Source organism: Rhipicephalus sanguineus, chromosome 1 (genome assembly GCF_013339695.2).
Source record: "Rhipicephalus sanguineus isolate Rsan-2018 chromosome 1, BIME_Rsan_1.4, whole genome shotgun sequence".
NCBI lineage: Eukaryota > Metazoa > Arthropoda > Arachnida > Ixodida > Ixodidae > Rhipicephalus > Rhipicephalus sanguineus.
Genome location: NC_051176.1, coordinates 178,816,176 through 178,832,121, shown reverse-complemented (window position 1 = coordinate 178,832,121; position 15,946 = coordinate 178,816,176). Strand labels below are relative to the sequence as shown.

The following is a 15,946-nucleotide window of genomic DNA, read 5'->3' as shown; positions in this document are numbered from 1 at the left end:
GCTATTTTTGTTTGATATAGCCCTAGATTTTCCTATGCATTGACGTTAAAGCACGGCTGTGCTCTAAAATAGTTTCATATAAAGGATAATTCGATTTACCCGAGTCCGACGGTATCCGACGCGGCTGACGAATTTCAGTCGGCGAGCTTGCTACAAATATCCACTTGGAATGAAATCTCAGGGTTACGCGGAGTAGGTGCTAGTTGGTTGTGCACAGTCGATATTTGCAGCGCGAGTTCTGAAGGAACAAGCGCTGTGGTTAGGGTCGGTGTAACTATTTCATTCTGTTTCTGTATATTCCGTATCAGTGATTCATCAACATCCTCAGGTCACGCCGACTATGCTTGTCGGCGTGTCGGCGTCGGAGGCCACGTATTTCAAAACTGTATGTGCACGATAAGGTGTAGTACAAAAAGAGAATTAAATTATTTACGCTTCTAGATCTTTCCGCCTCATTACGCACGTAAGAGCCATACGAATTTTTACAAATGCTTTAATTTTCGAACCTTCGCTGTAGTCGTAGAAATTAAAAGAGAATGTGTGGCTTGGCTTGAATGCATGACAACTGGATTAGACATATTTTGTTGGTAAGTGGCTAAGGCGATTCCTGATAAGTAAACTGTGTTCCGTAGCCATGGATTATTTCGTGACGTACAGCTTTCTACATATATATTAAACGTGTTTTTTCTCTCCGAACACGTGCTCATTTTATATAGACTACTGTACAGAAGCGTTGGCAGACCCAAAACCACCCGTATAAACCATGGCAAATCTGCATCGTGTACGCGTTTAATATCGTGGGCGTGAAGGATAATACCTATATTACTGTTTCAATCAAATCACGACTAGGAAATATGTGCTGCTACAGCCACTCTCTAGGCTGCAGTCATCGTGTTTATTCACAATTTCCCGGGACGCCGCGTAAACAGTCCTCTAATTTCGCTATCGAGGATTGCGCTTTCCAAGGTATAGCCTAGCTTACCTTAGGAAGCTCGGCGGCTTTGTATGTCCGTGCTCACTGAATGTGCATCTGATACTCATTTTCGTCGCACAACGCTATCAACACGGGCGCTTTCAACAATAGCTGTGCGGGACTATAGGATCGACTCGAATGGGTGAAAGACGATTGTATATACAGCCGTATTCGGTGTTTCAGAACCAGATTAAGTTGCCACTGCTCAGCAAAAAATTGATAAATTCTTCGTGAATTTTCGTATCCCGTACTACCTCATTTTCTAGCTAGGCCGGCCCGCTGTGTGGCGCCGAGCTGCCCATGCTGCGGCGCGTGGTGTGGGGCCACGAGCCTTGCGCCGAAACAGGCATCGAAGAGGAGGAAGTCGTGCAAAGGAACGCGGCGGCCGCAACCCAGCCAGGTGTTCCAGCGTCTGAGAGGAAAGACCGAGCCCGCGGCGTGTATCGGCGGGAGCCATGATGCCCTGGGGCAGGCGGCGCCTTGTGCGGGTGCACTCGCAAATCATGGGCAGCCAGAGCGCCGAGCGGGTCAGTCCAACCGCCGCCGGCGCCCCGTACTCGGAGGACGAAAGGTCCGCCTACGGTTCTCGCTCGACCACGGGACCACCGGTGCCCAAGCAGCTCAGCTACGATACGGGGGTGGCCGGGGACTGTCCCGTCATGCTGCTTAACGTCGAGGTCCTTGATGAGGACAACCGGCCACAGCAGCAGCCCCTACCGCCACTGCAGCCGCGCTACTCGGTATGTTCATTAAGTTCCTCAATGCGCGACATTCCGGGCTCTGGTGAGCACGTATATATATATATATATATATATATATATATATATATATATATATATATATATATATATATATATATATATATATATATATATATATATATATATATATATATATATATATATATATATACATTGGCGAGAATTTACCTGGGTTACCATGCTGCGCGAAATTTATTACGAATGTAACCTAGAACGCGCGTAAGTTCTGTCAAATGATATGGCGTCTACAGATTATCTCGATATGCGAATACGGAGAGGTTTACAAAAAACTTGGACGGCGCTTGAGCGTCGCCTTCAAGAGTAGAACGCGATAGCGTACTCTGGCCCCGTTCGCATCGTCTTCTCAACCGCTCGCCTGCCTTCGCTTCTCGGTGGACGCATCAATCGTGTCGCAAGGAAACGATCATCTGTGCGCGTAACATTGGCCGTTTTAAACTATCCAAGAATGCCTACTGCAAGTACAGTTGCGAAGTGCCCACTACGCCGTTAGCCTTCCTTTTGAGAATTGACCAAGTACCCACTATGCGACTGTAAAGGGACACTAAAGGCAAATATTAAGTTGGCGTTGATTGTTGAAATAGCGGTCCAGAAACCTCGTACTTTTATGCCAAGGAAGTGCTTATTTTGAAATAAAATCACGTTTTAATGGTCCGCATCGCGTTAGCGCACTTCAAATCACCCGCCTGAAAGCGGTATTTCGCACGTCACTGTTGCCGTGCCCAGCGTTGCCCGCCTTTACTGCGCGACGTGCACTGGCGGCGTGCACCATTCGGGCATTCGGCAACATCACATGCATGCGGTATTTTGTCGTACTTTCTGTCAGAGCCAGGGGCGTAGCCAGAAATTTTTTTCGGGGGGGGGGGGGGGGTTCAACCATACTTATGCATGTTCGTGCGTGTGTTTGTATGTGTGCGTGTATATACACGCAAGCAAAACTGAAAAATTTCGGGGGTGGTTTGAACCCCCCCAACCCCCCCCCTTGGCTACGCCCCTGGTCAGAGCGACTTTCACGAGCGTGCAAAACACACGCGGCAGTACGCGATACCGAAACTACCACTGAGACGCGACCGCGTGAGCGTAGCAGGGCGCCGGGCGAAGCGCAGTTCGGCGAAAACGGAACTTTTGAACCACGCGCGCCGTTCCCCATGGCAACGCCAAAGAGGTTCTTTTTTCCATGAATCAAACAGAAACGAACAAGCAGCATTCTATTACGTCTCTTGATGCACGGAAGGTTCTTTTTTTATTGGAGCTAGTTTGATTACTAGTGATTAATTGTATTCAGACTCTCCCACGGGACTTCCAAAATGTCCCACCCGTGGCGCTCATCGTGTGATACATTTAGCCTAATTTCTCGGTAAGTAGGGACACTGCTGTTGATAATACTGCCATTTTAGACGTTGTCATACATTGAGCTTTCACTCTGACATAAATTATTTGCCCTTAGTGTCCCTTTAAAGGGACACTAAAGGCAAATATTAAGTCGACGTTGATTGTTGAAATAGCGGTCCAGAAACCTCGTAGTGCTGCTGTTGTGGAAGTGATTATTTTGAAATAAAATCACGTTTTAGTGGTCCGCATCGCGTTATCGCACTTCAAATCACCCGCCTGAAAGTGGTCTTTCTGACGTCACTGTTGCCGTGCCCAACGTTTCCCGCCTTTACTGCGTGGCGGCGTGCACATTCGGCCATCCGGCAACATCACATGCATGCGGCATTTTGTCGAACTTTCTGTCAGAGCGACTTGCACGAGCGTGCAAAACACACGCGGCAGTACGCAATACCGAAACTACCACTGAGACGCGACCACGTGAGTGAAGCCGGGCGGCGGGCGAAGCGCAGTTCGGCGAAAACTGAATCTTTGAACCACGCGCGCCGTTCCCCATGGCAACGCCAAATAGGTTCTTTTTTCCATTAATCAAACAGAAACGAACAAGTAGCATTTTATTACGTCTCTTGATGCACGGAAGGTTCTTTTTTTATTGCAGCTAGTTTGATTACTAGTGATTAATTGTTGCCGGACGCTCTCACGTCATCGGGATCATTTCCAAAATGTCCCGCTCGTGGCGCACGTCGTGTGATACATTTAGCTTAATTGCTCAGTAAAGAGGGCACTGCTGTTGATAATATTGCCGTTTTAGACGTTGTCATACATTGAGCTTTCACTCTGACATAAATTGTGATTTGCCTTTAATGTCCTTTTAACGCCATTGCGTTAAAATGAAAACATTGACTATGTTGTAATGCCTGAAGAAACAAATTGCAGTTAAAGTGCGAGGAGTGACGAGGCATGGAAAACATGCCTGGTCGCGCATACTTTGCGTCGCAGTAGCCAAATTTTTTTCTTGTACAATGTTTACTTTTTGGGGAGCAACTAATTAGTTCTTTTGTATAGTCTGGTGCAATCAAGTGAATGACATTTTCTTACGTGACGTGGAATACTGTGAAATATGCGGCACATGTTATTTGAATATACAGTACACCAAGCCTACTGAGCGGTCGTGGATTAACGTGCGTTAACGTATATCCCATAGGCAGCCAGGATTTTATTCCCGGAGGCGCCCGGCCCCAGTACGTGGCGTATGCGTGTATATACCGGGTGTTCCAGCGAACACTTTTAAATTTTCTAAAGATAGTTTGTTAGAGAAAGAAAAAGCAATGATCTCAAGAAGGGAGCTGCCAGGTTCGGCAGGTGGCAGTAATTGAGAAACATGCGAATCACATAGTAAATTGTTTAAAAGACCTTTTAATTAGCGACGTTTGGCTGTTATTGCCAATGGCGAGTTTGTAGCCATGGAGACAATGCCGTATCAGCTTTTGAAGCAAAAAAGTCTCTCTCTGAGGCTCAGCAGCCTGCGAAAATCCTCTTCTTTTTTTTCCCCCCGCATGAAACAAACTCGGCGCATGAGGAGCACTGGAAGCCTTGAGCCAGAGCAAACGCAACGTCCACTGGTCACGTGCTGCAATGTCTGCAGCAGCCATTCGAAATATACGTGCTATTTTTCCTATAGCTATCTCGAAACTTGCGGCCGCGGATAACCGGCCTCTTTCTTGCGCCCTGCGAATTAGCAAAAGGTAACGCTGGCTGCTTCCTATGCTGAGCGCCGAGGCTTTCTAGCTAAAGGAAAATAACACGTACAGGGTGGATGAAAAAAAAAAAAGCGCGAACAGCGCGGCACGCTGTTTTCATCACGCTTGATGCCATCACGCTTGATAGCATAGCCATCACACTTTGATGGCTATGCTAGAATGGTTCTTGATTGTATCATGGATGACTCTAGCGGTTTTTTATTACGATCCAGGCTGCAACCGCTTGAAAATAAATTCGGAACAGCAGAGAATGTAGATGCCACTCTGTTCGCGTTTCTTTCCATTCCCACTGTACATTTCGAATTCGCTGCCACAGCCATTGCAACATCGCCCCGCCACGGTGGTCTAGTGGTTACGGCGCTCGACTACTGACCCGAAGGTCGCGGGATCGAATCCCGGCCGCGGCGGCTGCATTTTCGATGGAGGCGAAAATGTTTGAGGCCCGTGTACTTAGATTTAGCTGCACGTTAAAGAACCCCAGGTGGTCGAAATTTCCGGAGCCCTCCACTACGGCGTCTCTCATAATCATATCGAGGTTTTGGGACGTTAAACCCCAGATATTATTATTATTGCAACACGTCAGCAGCGGACGTTGCACTTACTCAAGACTTCGATCCGGCGCTTCTCATGGGCTGAGGTCGTTTTGGTGTGCATGTCCTGCACCACTCTGAATGTGCGTGGCTCACTCATACCCGTGTTACACAGACAGCCTAAACCTAGGTTAGTGTAACCGCAGTTACGCGTAACCGCGTTTCGCTTACACGGTATGCGAAACCGCGGTTATGCCGCTAACCGCGGTTGTGCCAAACCGGGCTTGGCGACCTCGGTTTGGCAGTTAACCGAGAAAATGGCAGCCTCCATGGAGGACGTGTGCACGCCGACGAGCGTTCGTGAAAAACGAACGAATTGCACTGCACGAACCACGGAAAGCCTGATGGCTTTGGGAAAACAATTTGCGTCATCTACGGAGCACCTCAAGGAATGCGAAAGTGGACGCGGCAATAACAGCCAAGTTGAACGCCGGACTTCCGCCACACGCAGAGCCATTCACGCCAAAGCAAGTCCGCTTTAACCGAGGACGATTGTGCGCCGTGTAACATCGGCGAACCGTGGTTGGCGCTAACCGTGGTTCAACGCGGTTAACCGTGGTTGGTCGTAACTGCGGTTATATCAAGCGGTCGCGTTTCGTCGCCATCTGCTCTGGGCGTTAAGAAAATCAAAACATTACTACTGCGCCTGTGTGCCCCACTTCTCTCGGTCGTCATTTCGTGCGCTAAAAGCAACATCATGTCACGCATATCAACACACTTCTTGCGAATAAACAAACAAACAAACAAACAAACAAACAAACAAACAAACAAACAAACACTCAAACAAACCGAGTGCGTGTATATAACTGTGTTCCGTCGAACCCTGGGGTGATATGCAGGATGGCCCGAGTTTGGCGAAACTCGGGATCTTTCCGAGCTCTGGCGACACCCCCTTTTGTACGAGTTAACAGTACGAGAAGGTGAAATCCATCCCTCAGCGCGCGCTCCGTTCCATTGGTTACGATGGAACGCGGCGTCACGTCAAGGGCGGTCGAGAAGGTTGGGTGGTGTCCTCAAGAGGCACCTTCTTTCATTTGTTTGTCGTTCCACTGAGTGCAGAAGTGCACCCATGCAAGAAAAGTGACAGAAAGCTCTACTAACTATATTTTTTGTGAGTGCGCAGGCCGTTTGAATTCATTTTCAAGCGTTTAATGTCTGCACTAGATATCCTTTAGGATAATCAGCACCGTGGCCTCTGAAATTAGTTCCGACCGAGCGCCTTACAACACCGCGGCTGGAGCTAATCGCCGAGGCCACGTGTATAATCACCATGGTCGGCCTGTACATTCTAGCGCGTTGCTCGGCCGGCGCGCGCCCTCTTCCTCTTCTTCATCGTCTGCTCGCTCCCCGACCATGTGCGCCCCGCTGATTAGGCTAATTGGCTGGGCGGTATACCTAGCTAAGTCAGGACATGCTATGACGAAGCTGATTAAGCCAAATCATGCTAAGGCCGAGCTAATTAAGCCACGTCTTACTAAGACCATGATGAAGCCGTGTAAAGCTAAGAACAAGCTAATTAAGAACATGCTAATTAATGCGACGTTAATTAGGAGCCTGTAAAAACAAGATAATCAGGACCTTACTCACCGAGATCGTGTTACTTAGGGTCATGCTAATTATGGTTATGCTAATTACCTCTGTACTGTTCAGGACCTTGGGAATTAAAACTGAGTAATTAATATCGTAGTAATCAAACAATTAACAATTAAGGACATGACTATTCAATATGTTATTCAAGACCTACCTAATCAATAGCACCATTATTGAGACCGAACTGACACGGTCATTACTCCGAAGCAGACCAAGCATACTGAGTAGATGAGCCGCGTAAAAAGCTTGAAGAAGCTAGGTGATCACAAGCTCCTCCGATGGCCCCAGCCTTGCACAAGTAGTGCAAGCTGACCAAATTATTTTATATGCAAAGAAGCTGCTGAGTAGCGTCCACTGCATGAAACACTTTACAGGCACACCGTCACTATGGCAGTCACGAGTTGAACTGGGGCCTTTTCAGAATCAACGAGTTTGTGCCCGAGTTCGCGCGTCAATCGATTTGATTGACAGACGCCCGCTGCGAAGATCGGGCCTGCCCACCGCGTTTGCTCTTGCCGAGGAGCAGTGCTCACGCCGCAACGCCAGCGAACGGCCCGGTTCATCTATGAGTTTGATCGCACAGACTATGCACACACGCACGAAGAACTAAAGGTTATGTCATCACGTGGCTACGATGTCTCGCATTCAAGTTTCACCGCGCTCACGACGTATACCACTCACAGCCTAAAGTCACTGGATCACTGGTTCCCATTCCAGTGACTTTATCACAGCCATGAAGCAAGCGCCCCTGGTGGGATTTGCGGCGAAAAATGTTACTATTTACCGATTCGTTACTACAGAAAAATCTTCAGACGTGTAATGTAAGTATAGCAGTAATCTGTTCATTTATTTATTTGTAATATTCAGAGAAGCGAAACGAGCTGCACAAGAGTGCTCCCTTGTTGCATTCGAGAGTGGAAATTTCCATGCTGCAGGTGGAACGAAAGAATTTTGCGAAAGAGGACAAACGCCCACGAACACGCCCGTGGGAGGCGCGATGATCAGTTGGCAAAAAGATAGCGCGACAATCACGCTGACGTCGCTGCACTGTCAAAATGTTGACTGAGTGGTGGCGCTGACGCGTTCGCACGCGGTGTTCCTTTGAAAAACACCGCAAATGCGTTTGTGATGCCATGCTCGTTCTTGTAGCCTTTTTTATCAACGCTGCTATCGCGTGCTCCACACTGTCTTCCTGTCATGACCGCAGTAATGAATGCGAGCTCGGAGCAAACTGGTGTGCCCGAGAAGCTCGGGCCAGCACCCCTGGACTATATCAACACACTATACATTACTGCCGTATTATCGATTTTTTTTTTTAATGCGTAAGCACTTCTATGCCGGCCGACTCGAGAAAACTGCGCGTTAGTTCGTCTATCAAGTATGACGAATCGCTACAAAGAAACAACTCTATAAATGAAGTTTTCTTAGAACTGCTGGATTTCGAACCTAGGGCCCTATGCCTTGAAACTCAGTGTCTCAACCACTAGACTAAACACCCACGCTTGCGGAATGTGAATATAACTGAACTACATGAATGCGTTGTACCGGTGGTTACAACGTACTTTCTACGAAGGCTTCGCTGAAAAATTTCGTGGTAGTGTAATAAAATACCTATGTAGGACAAGAGGTAAAGCCGACATGTAGGATTGTGCGCACACGTAAAATTTCGACTAGGAGAAAATTTATTGCCTAACACGCGTTTCGGTGGTCGCGAGATGTGCCTTCCGTGGGGCCGTCCCAGACGCTGAGGAACACCAGAAATAAAATGAAAGACGCCGTGCCGATGCCGCCCGACAACAACGTTTCAGGGAAGGCCGCAACCATGGATGGAGTTTTCTGCAATAAGAGCTGTACGCTTGCGCATCAGTTAGAATCTCCGAAAAGAGATTCCATTTGGATTTCTTTAATAGCTATTACGATTGGACAAAAATTGCTGCAGAAACTACCTAAACGATGATTGTCACAGTCAATATGTGTATAGCACTGTCGTTGATGTATTTGCACACACATTCGACTCGACGACACTTTTCCAACGTTGTGGGAAACGCGCCACACGTGGGACATTCTGAAATGTGGTACAGTTCCTGAGATATAAAGATAAAGCTGCAAACAGGATACCCCCTTAAACGATATGGGAGCGTATGTAGACTTCACCCCATATGTGCTCACATGCGTGTGATTCTGAGGTAGCCGTCGTTTGTGCTCGAAAATATATAATCAAGCTTATTCGGTAAAATATTATTGCGTATTTTAAAGCATAGCCGTATACGTATGCTGGCTGCTGCGCTCGAACTGTTGCCCTCTCACCGTTCCCCGTGTTTCATTCGCAACGACCGTCTATTTCTACTTCCCGCTTCGTTCTGTGAAACGCGAAATATTTACTATCCATTCACAAGTGAACGCCAGAACACGATCAGCGCGCAACCGGTAACAAGCGCGTCGCAGAAGTGCACGCGTTTCCTCCCCAATTACACTGAAGAGCAGGCCCGTTGAAGCAGCGAAGAGCTAGGCCTCGAACCGGAAGTACCCTAGCAGACGACGAGACACGATCGCTACCGAGCGATCTACGCACCACGTTTGCTTGTTTGTAATGCCCAAACTTGGTTAAGGGCCCTTCAAAGGTGTTCCATACCATCTGATGAGACATGGGCCCGTGGCCTAGTGACTAGAACTTCGGGAGAAGCCGAATACGATAAAAGGAAATGTACAATTTATAGTTCATGTAAATGTCGCATGAAGACGGCCACTGCGGAGCATAATAGACTGTGTGAGGAGGAGGTAGTATAGGTTTTGGCCAATTGAAGTACGTGCCCTCGTGGTTCTCTTTCGCTAGTGATTAGCTGGCAAAAAGTAAGTAATCGTTTGTGGGATGTAGTAAACACTGCGGTGACTAGCCTTTTCTTTTTCACTATCGTTTTCAAGCTCCTAAACGCTGTGGCATGTCTTCCGAGGAACCTCCGTAACATGCAGTTCTAGTCATTGTCTTCACTCTGCAACATGCACGCCAGTGGTGAATTTTAAGCAAGATGCGTTGTGCAGGAGCCAATATCCCCAGATCGACTGGAGAGGGAGCGAGAGCGCATGGAGCGCATGGAGCGACTGGAGCGGCTTGAGCGCGAGGACGAAGACCGGCCTCGTTGGCAGCGCTCCGTCGAGCGGCCGGCCGCGTCACCGCTTGCCGGGGCCATGTCACCGATCGCGGGCGCCGCTTCCCCGTCCGCCGTGCAGCAGCAATACATGAGGCCATCCGTGATGGCATCGCCACGACCGCCCATGGGAGTCATGTCGCCGGTCGGCTCACGACCGCGGCTGGCCATGTCCCCGCTGATGTCTCCGCGCTCACCGTCGCGCCAGTTTCTGTACGGTGGCCCACCACCCGTGATAAGCCGACCCTTATCTGGACGCGTGAGCCCGCTGACGCCAAGGTCTGGGGCGCGTTCGCCGTCCTGGCCCTTCATGTCCGACCGCCAGGTATGCTGATTGCGCTTATGCAACACAGGCTAATGGGGTGGGTAAACACTTCATGGCTGTCCACCTGGCTATCTACGCGGACTATGCGAGTACTGCAAGACGTTAGTAAACAGTATTTGCTCGCACACACCGCAGGTGATGGCAGCGCGGAAGTATCGCAGGGAGCGACACAACCTGCTCGAGTGGATCATGACCTGGGTGTTTGTGGTGACGCTGGCTGTGGTGCTGCTGGCCATCCTCGTTTTCTACGCCTCATGGCAGACGCGGCTGGACAAGAAGATGCAGGAGCACCTCAACCTGCTTCAGCGGCTCAGCCACTCGCCACGCTTCGGAAGTGCTGTCTTCAACGAGCTCTACAAGGTCGACCTGCCCACTGAAGTGTCTCTCCGCACTATCCTCAAGTACGCTGTACCCTGACTTGCACGTCTTTCATTGCGCCGCTACATCGCTGGTCTGCTCGTGCTTGAGGGATTTCGTATCAGTGAAAAATCTTTATTATAGAGTAGCGTGCTGACTCACGAAATTGGCGATAAGGTCCGTAACGTCCGTAATCATAGCACGGTCTTCTTGCTATGTGTACTATAGTTGAAAAGCGATCAGTGGACCCCGCACGCCTGACCAAGTCGATCAGGATACCACGACCTCGGGAACAGCTAAGCAAATTATGCAGAGGCAGAAAATTTACGTGACACAGGAGTACCACATGCATGTCACGCGTGGAGTGCATAGCACGAATATTTTTAAACGATGTTTTTTAAAGGTGAAAAAAATTCAGCGAAGAACACGCAACCGATTTCTCTCTCCAGCTCCGAACACTTGGCGGAAAGTTTGAACGCAAGCTAACGGTAAAATTGTTATGAATCTGCCTATAAGAATCAGGATAAACTACACGCCAAAAGTGCCATTTGATATCGTTTTTTTTTTTTTATCCTGTTTCAATATATTCACAATCACTTACTTCAAGGTCGGTGCTATACATAGCTCGCGACCTTGCGGGGAAGGAGTCTGTGGGTCAAGCCGCTAGGTTCAGCGATGTCGCCATTTTCAAACGATATATCATAGTAATATCGATGGGGGAATGGAACGGGTGCACTTTACGGGAATGCGTCACCACGGGCGTGATACGATACACTATAGGCAACTTGATGTGCTCGGCATTTCGTGCGATGCAGTGTCAGACTTTACCGAACGTCGCGGCACATAGCGACCTTACCATATACATAGACAATCTATGGTGACCAAAATTTTACACGTTAAGCATACTCCGGTTCACGCTGTGACTTTCTATAGCATTATGGTATGTATCCTGCAGGACGATAACAGACCTGAGATACATCGCCGGCACAGAAACGGAGTCTCCAGTTACCACCTACGTCGACAGGTTTATGAAAGACAATAAGATCAATAACACGAAGATCTTTACCTACGTTGTCAGCCTGTCTCATCCAAGCACAACGGAAAGAAACAAGGTAAACGCGCGATCGTCTTAACCACTATATAGATATATAGCTAATTGAAAATCTATTCGTAGTATACATCTGAGTGGACTCGTTGCTGTATTCGCTGTCGTAATATAGCGTGACATGACCTACACACTTATGCAGGAGTTATCTAATGTTCAATTCAGTATATCGTTTAGATTCATCTCTAACGAGATATTTTGATAGTCAGTGTATGGGGGCAAAATACAAACATGCTCGTAACACTGCCGCTCGATGCCCATTTGTGATCCGATGATGAACAGGGTGGCTCACTTGCCCTTGCATAAAATTGCTGTTCCGGTAAGGTTGTTCGCAGTGCGTCATTTTTCAGCAATCACGTTTTACACAGCGGCATAGCGCTCTACAACCGTGCATTGCAAGGCAGGGTGTCTGAATCGACCAACCTATGATCCATTATTGTAAATGCCTAGCAACGCTCATTGTTTGTTCGCGTCCGCTTTGCAGTTGCTGTTTAATGATTCAAGCGGCAACATTTTAGACATCACTGATGAAGAGCCGTCATATCTGGGGAAAAACATGGGGCCTCAGCTGGCGTACAGCGCATTCGGAAGGGCCGGAACTATAAAGGTAAGACGCGCTCGTTTCACACACGTGTGTGTGTGTCGCAGCTCAAATATTCGTGTGCACAAACGTGTGCACACAAAGGAACATCCAACGTCGTATTAAGGACGATACCTACGAACTTTCAAAGTTACCTTGACGAAATGTTACGTTTCAGAATTTAACACGGTCAAAGGTATTAGTTTATACAGCATTATCGCTATACTGACTGCAGCGCGCTGCTGGGACACAAACTCCAGGAAAAACCCATGCACTGACTCACATGACTGATGAACAAAATCGACAGACTCAGAAATAGCGGGTACCCCGATCGGTTCTGTTGTCGAGAATCGGAAGATAATTATGGAACTTAAACGAAAATATGAAGAGCAAGAACGCCATGAGATGGTCCAAATTTCCGGAGCCCTCCACTACGGCGTCCCTCGTACTCATATCGTGGTTCTGGTACGCAAAACCGAAGCAATTATTATTGTTCTAAAGAACGTTGCAGGCAGGCACGGCACATCTACAATCTTCACGGCTCCCGATACACTAATTTCACTTTGTCATGGAGGCAACCAGTAGACTAAAGCTTATTTGTGCGATGTAACCACTCGAGCAAGTTTGCGCAATGCGACAATGAAGTTGTATACTGGGCTCCACTTTCTTGCGACAGAAAGTACATTGGTAAAACCGGTAGGTTTTACCAATGTAACACATAACTGTCGGATCAGTTATCCACTGCACATTTCAACACACTGCAGCAGATGTTCCAGGCGCTTTTACAGGCGGCCATTATTTTTTACTTCGTTTTCACGCTGTTGTTTCAAATAAACAGTTGCTAGGATGTGCTTGTTTTGTTCGTGCATCTGCTTTTCTTGCGTTATTTTTTCTCAGTCGCGTTGCAATCAGTAGCTATGTATAATTAACTATGCCCCAACTTAAAATTATCGCTCGGTTACCGTTGCACATCCGGTGCGCAGCTTCGGCTGCAGGTGTTGCAAAAGAGATGCATTGGTAACGGTGTTACATTGTTTAATACTTCGAAAACCTCATAAAAATGCTCATCACGCCACTCTTCTGGCAGCATCGCTATAGCGACGGCATCTTGTGACGGCATCAATGCACAGAAGCGTTTTTTGCACCACATTCTCAAATATAATGCACAAAAATGGCGATTTAATTATTGAGGATACTGACATGTTTACTTTAACAGTTTAATGCAATGCATCAGCCTGTTACATTAACCTTTCCATTAAATACCGATGAACCGTGGCCGAACATGGGATGCTTCATGCAGGTTGCAAGCGTCTGGACTGTATAGATGTGGACTATATTGCTTGCATTGCTATCAAATATAACTATCTCGGAATGCATGGTGTAGAGCGCCGGTGTCCCCGGTTTACATTTTTCTGCTGCATATGGAGAACTGGAAGTGTTTCGAACATACGGCACTGTTTTTCGCAGCATATGATAACGCTGAAACGAAACGAAACGCAGGGCGCCCTGTGTAGTGTTTTCCCTGGACTTAAGGGCTGTTTCTGTTCAAACCAGCGCATTTATACAAAATAGTGTATATAACCAACTGGCTTCGATTGGAGCCCTGCTTAAACTAGGACATCAACGTGCTTTGCAACGCATTTTGATGCAGTATCTAGCATAATAGCGGACTCACTACTGCACTTACAATACCGACGTTACAACACCTGAACAAACAATCTAATAATTAATTAGTAATAAGTGAAATATAAGTCGCATTTATAATCATCACACGAATTCTGATGTCAGCCCTCTCGCGCTATGAACAGCCAACAAAAAGTAATAATTGCCTCGTTTCCCCCATTTTCTAAAAAAAAAAAAATAATGGACAGTCCTGTTGTATACCGCAAGCAGTGCACGAACTGCGTTCATGAAGGTACAGACAACCGGCTAGAACGTGTGATTTGATTATAGTGGAAATGGAAAGAGTGTGAATTATCTTGACAGAATCGAACATTCTGTATGATGATTTAAATGGAATTTGTATTTTTCATGTGCGTTTGAAAGTCACAAAAAACGGTACATCGCGCGCTGCCGGTGAACAAGTCTTCGCTCCGCGCTCGGGAGTCGTTCGGATTGCTGTATGTAGTCTGCTGTTATTTAGGCGCACCATAATTTTGTGGGGGGCACGGGCCCGGTGTGCCACCCCCTGGCTAGCGCCACTGTGTTTAGGGGACCTTTAAAGTCCAAACATCGGCGCAGCACAGAGATGGAAGACCGCACCATAAGTGCTTACTGATAACAGTTGTCGGTCAGCGCTTGTATGTGTTTTTTCGTTGTCTTTCGTCGTTTTAGCGCCGTTTTCATAAACATGCGTAACAAACCAGCCTCTATATAACGCAGCGAATTTCTACGAAATGCGTGTAGTTGGCTGTAACTGAGAAGCTCGCAAGTGACGGGCTGAGCTTGCCGGCGTGCAGGAGACAAGGATCATGTACGCCAACCGGTGCTTCAAAGAGGACCTCGAATACCTGGGCACCCTCGGTCCCTCTATGTGGGCCTCCGCGCTGCTCTGCCGCTACAGCACAACCGAGAGCCCCGGGGTGGCGGTGGCCGCGGCCGCGAAGCTAGGCGTGAGCGCCGTGCTCCTGTTCAGCGACCCGCACGACATCTCGGGCGGCGGCGGAAGCAGCGCCTTCCCGCAGTCCTGGTGGATGCCTCCCACGGCCATCCGCCGCGCCAGTGTGCGCATGCCGTACGACATCGGGGACCCCGCCACCCCCGGATACGCGTCCCGCTGTGAGATGCCTCGTTGTCACGGCACAAACGACGCAGTTGTCCATTTGTTCGAATTCCACATATGCAGCCGCGTTCTGCGGAAGTCGCGAGCACGCACTCCCCGAGGAATGTTAGTGGAGGAAAAAAGGATCGGCAACGCAAAGTTCATTCTCCCCAGTGTCTGTTATCGAGCACTCATCTAGCCTGCTTGTGAGCCGCTAACGTATAGCTCGCAAACATGGCAGGCGTCCATAACGGTTGCGGTGAACCGTGAAGATTAGATCTGAAGCTTCCTTTCTTTCGGCGCCGAAATCGATCCCCCAGGCCTGAACAATACCCGAACGCACTATCCGGCAATATTAGTTTAAAACAAGGTGTTTCGCTCGCACTGCTGCCTCCCTCCCCCCCTTCCTGTTTTCCTTCTGTTATTGATGTGTTTCCCCCCTACTCATCCATTTCTGACAGGTCCATACTATCTAAATAGCTACCCTCCGGTATTTTAAGGAAAGCATTTGCTATCTTGACGAAGACAACTGTCGCTACAGCCAACGTTGTCGCAACGTTGGCTGTAGCGACATCCCTGTTCATTGAGTTTTCATCTCTTAAAGCCACCCTTTTCTGCTTTGAATAGAAGCGTCTGCTTTGAATAGAAGGA

At 48.1% G+C, this 15,946-nt stretch overlaps 1 protein-coding gene across 1 annotated transcript in view; it reads left to right on the top strand.

Annotated features, from left to right (window-relative positions):
• The first annotated feature begins 1,309 nt into the window (after positions 1–1,309).
• Positions 1,310–15,946, top strand: part of LOC119403212 (N-acetylated-alpha-linked acidic dipeptidase 2) — a 51,892-nt gene continuing 37,255 nt past the window's right edge. The window contains exons 1-6 of the mRNA XM_037670161.2: positions 1,310–1,713; positions 10,061–10,492; positions 10,628–10,893; positions 11,805–11,961; positions 12,439–12,561; positions 14,994–15,312. Coding sequence (XP_037526089.2) covers positions 1,429–1,713; positions 10,061–10,492; positions 10,628–10,893; positions 11,805–11,961; positions 12,439–12,561; positions 14,994–15,312 — 1,582 coding nt within the window. The 5' untranslated portion in view covers positions 1,310–1,428. The remainder of the gene's footprint in view (positions 1,714–10,060; positions 10,493–10,627; positions 10,894–11,804; positions 11,962–12,438; positions 12,562–14,993; positions 15,313–15,946) is intronic.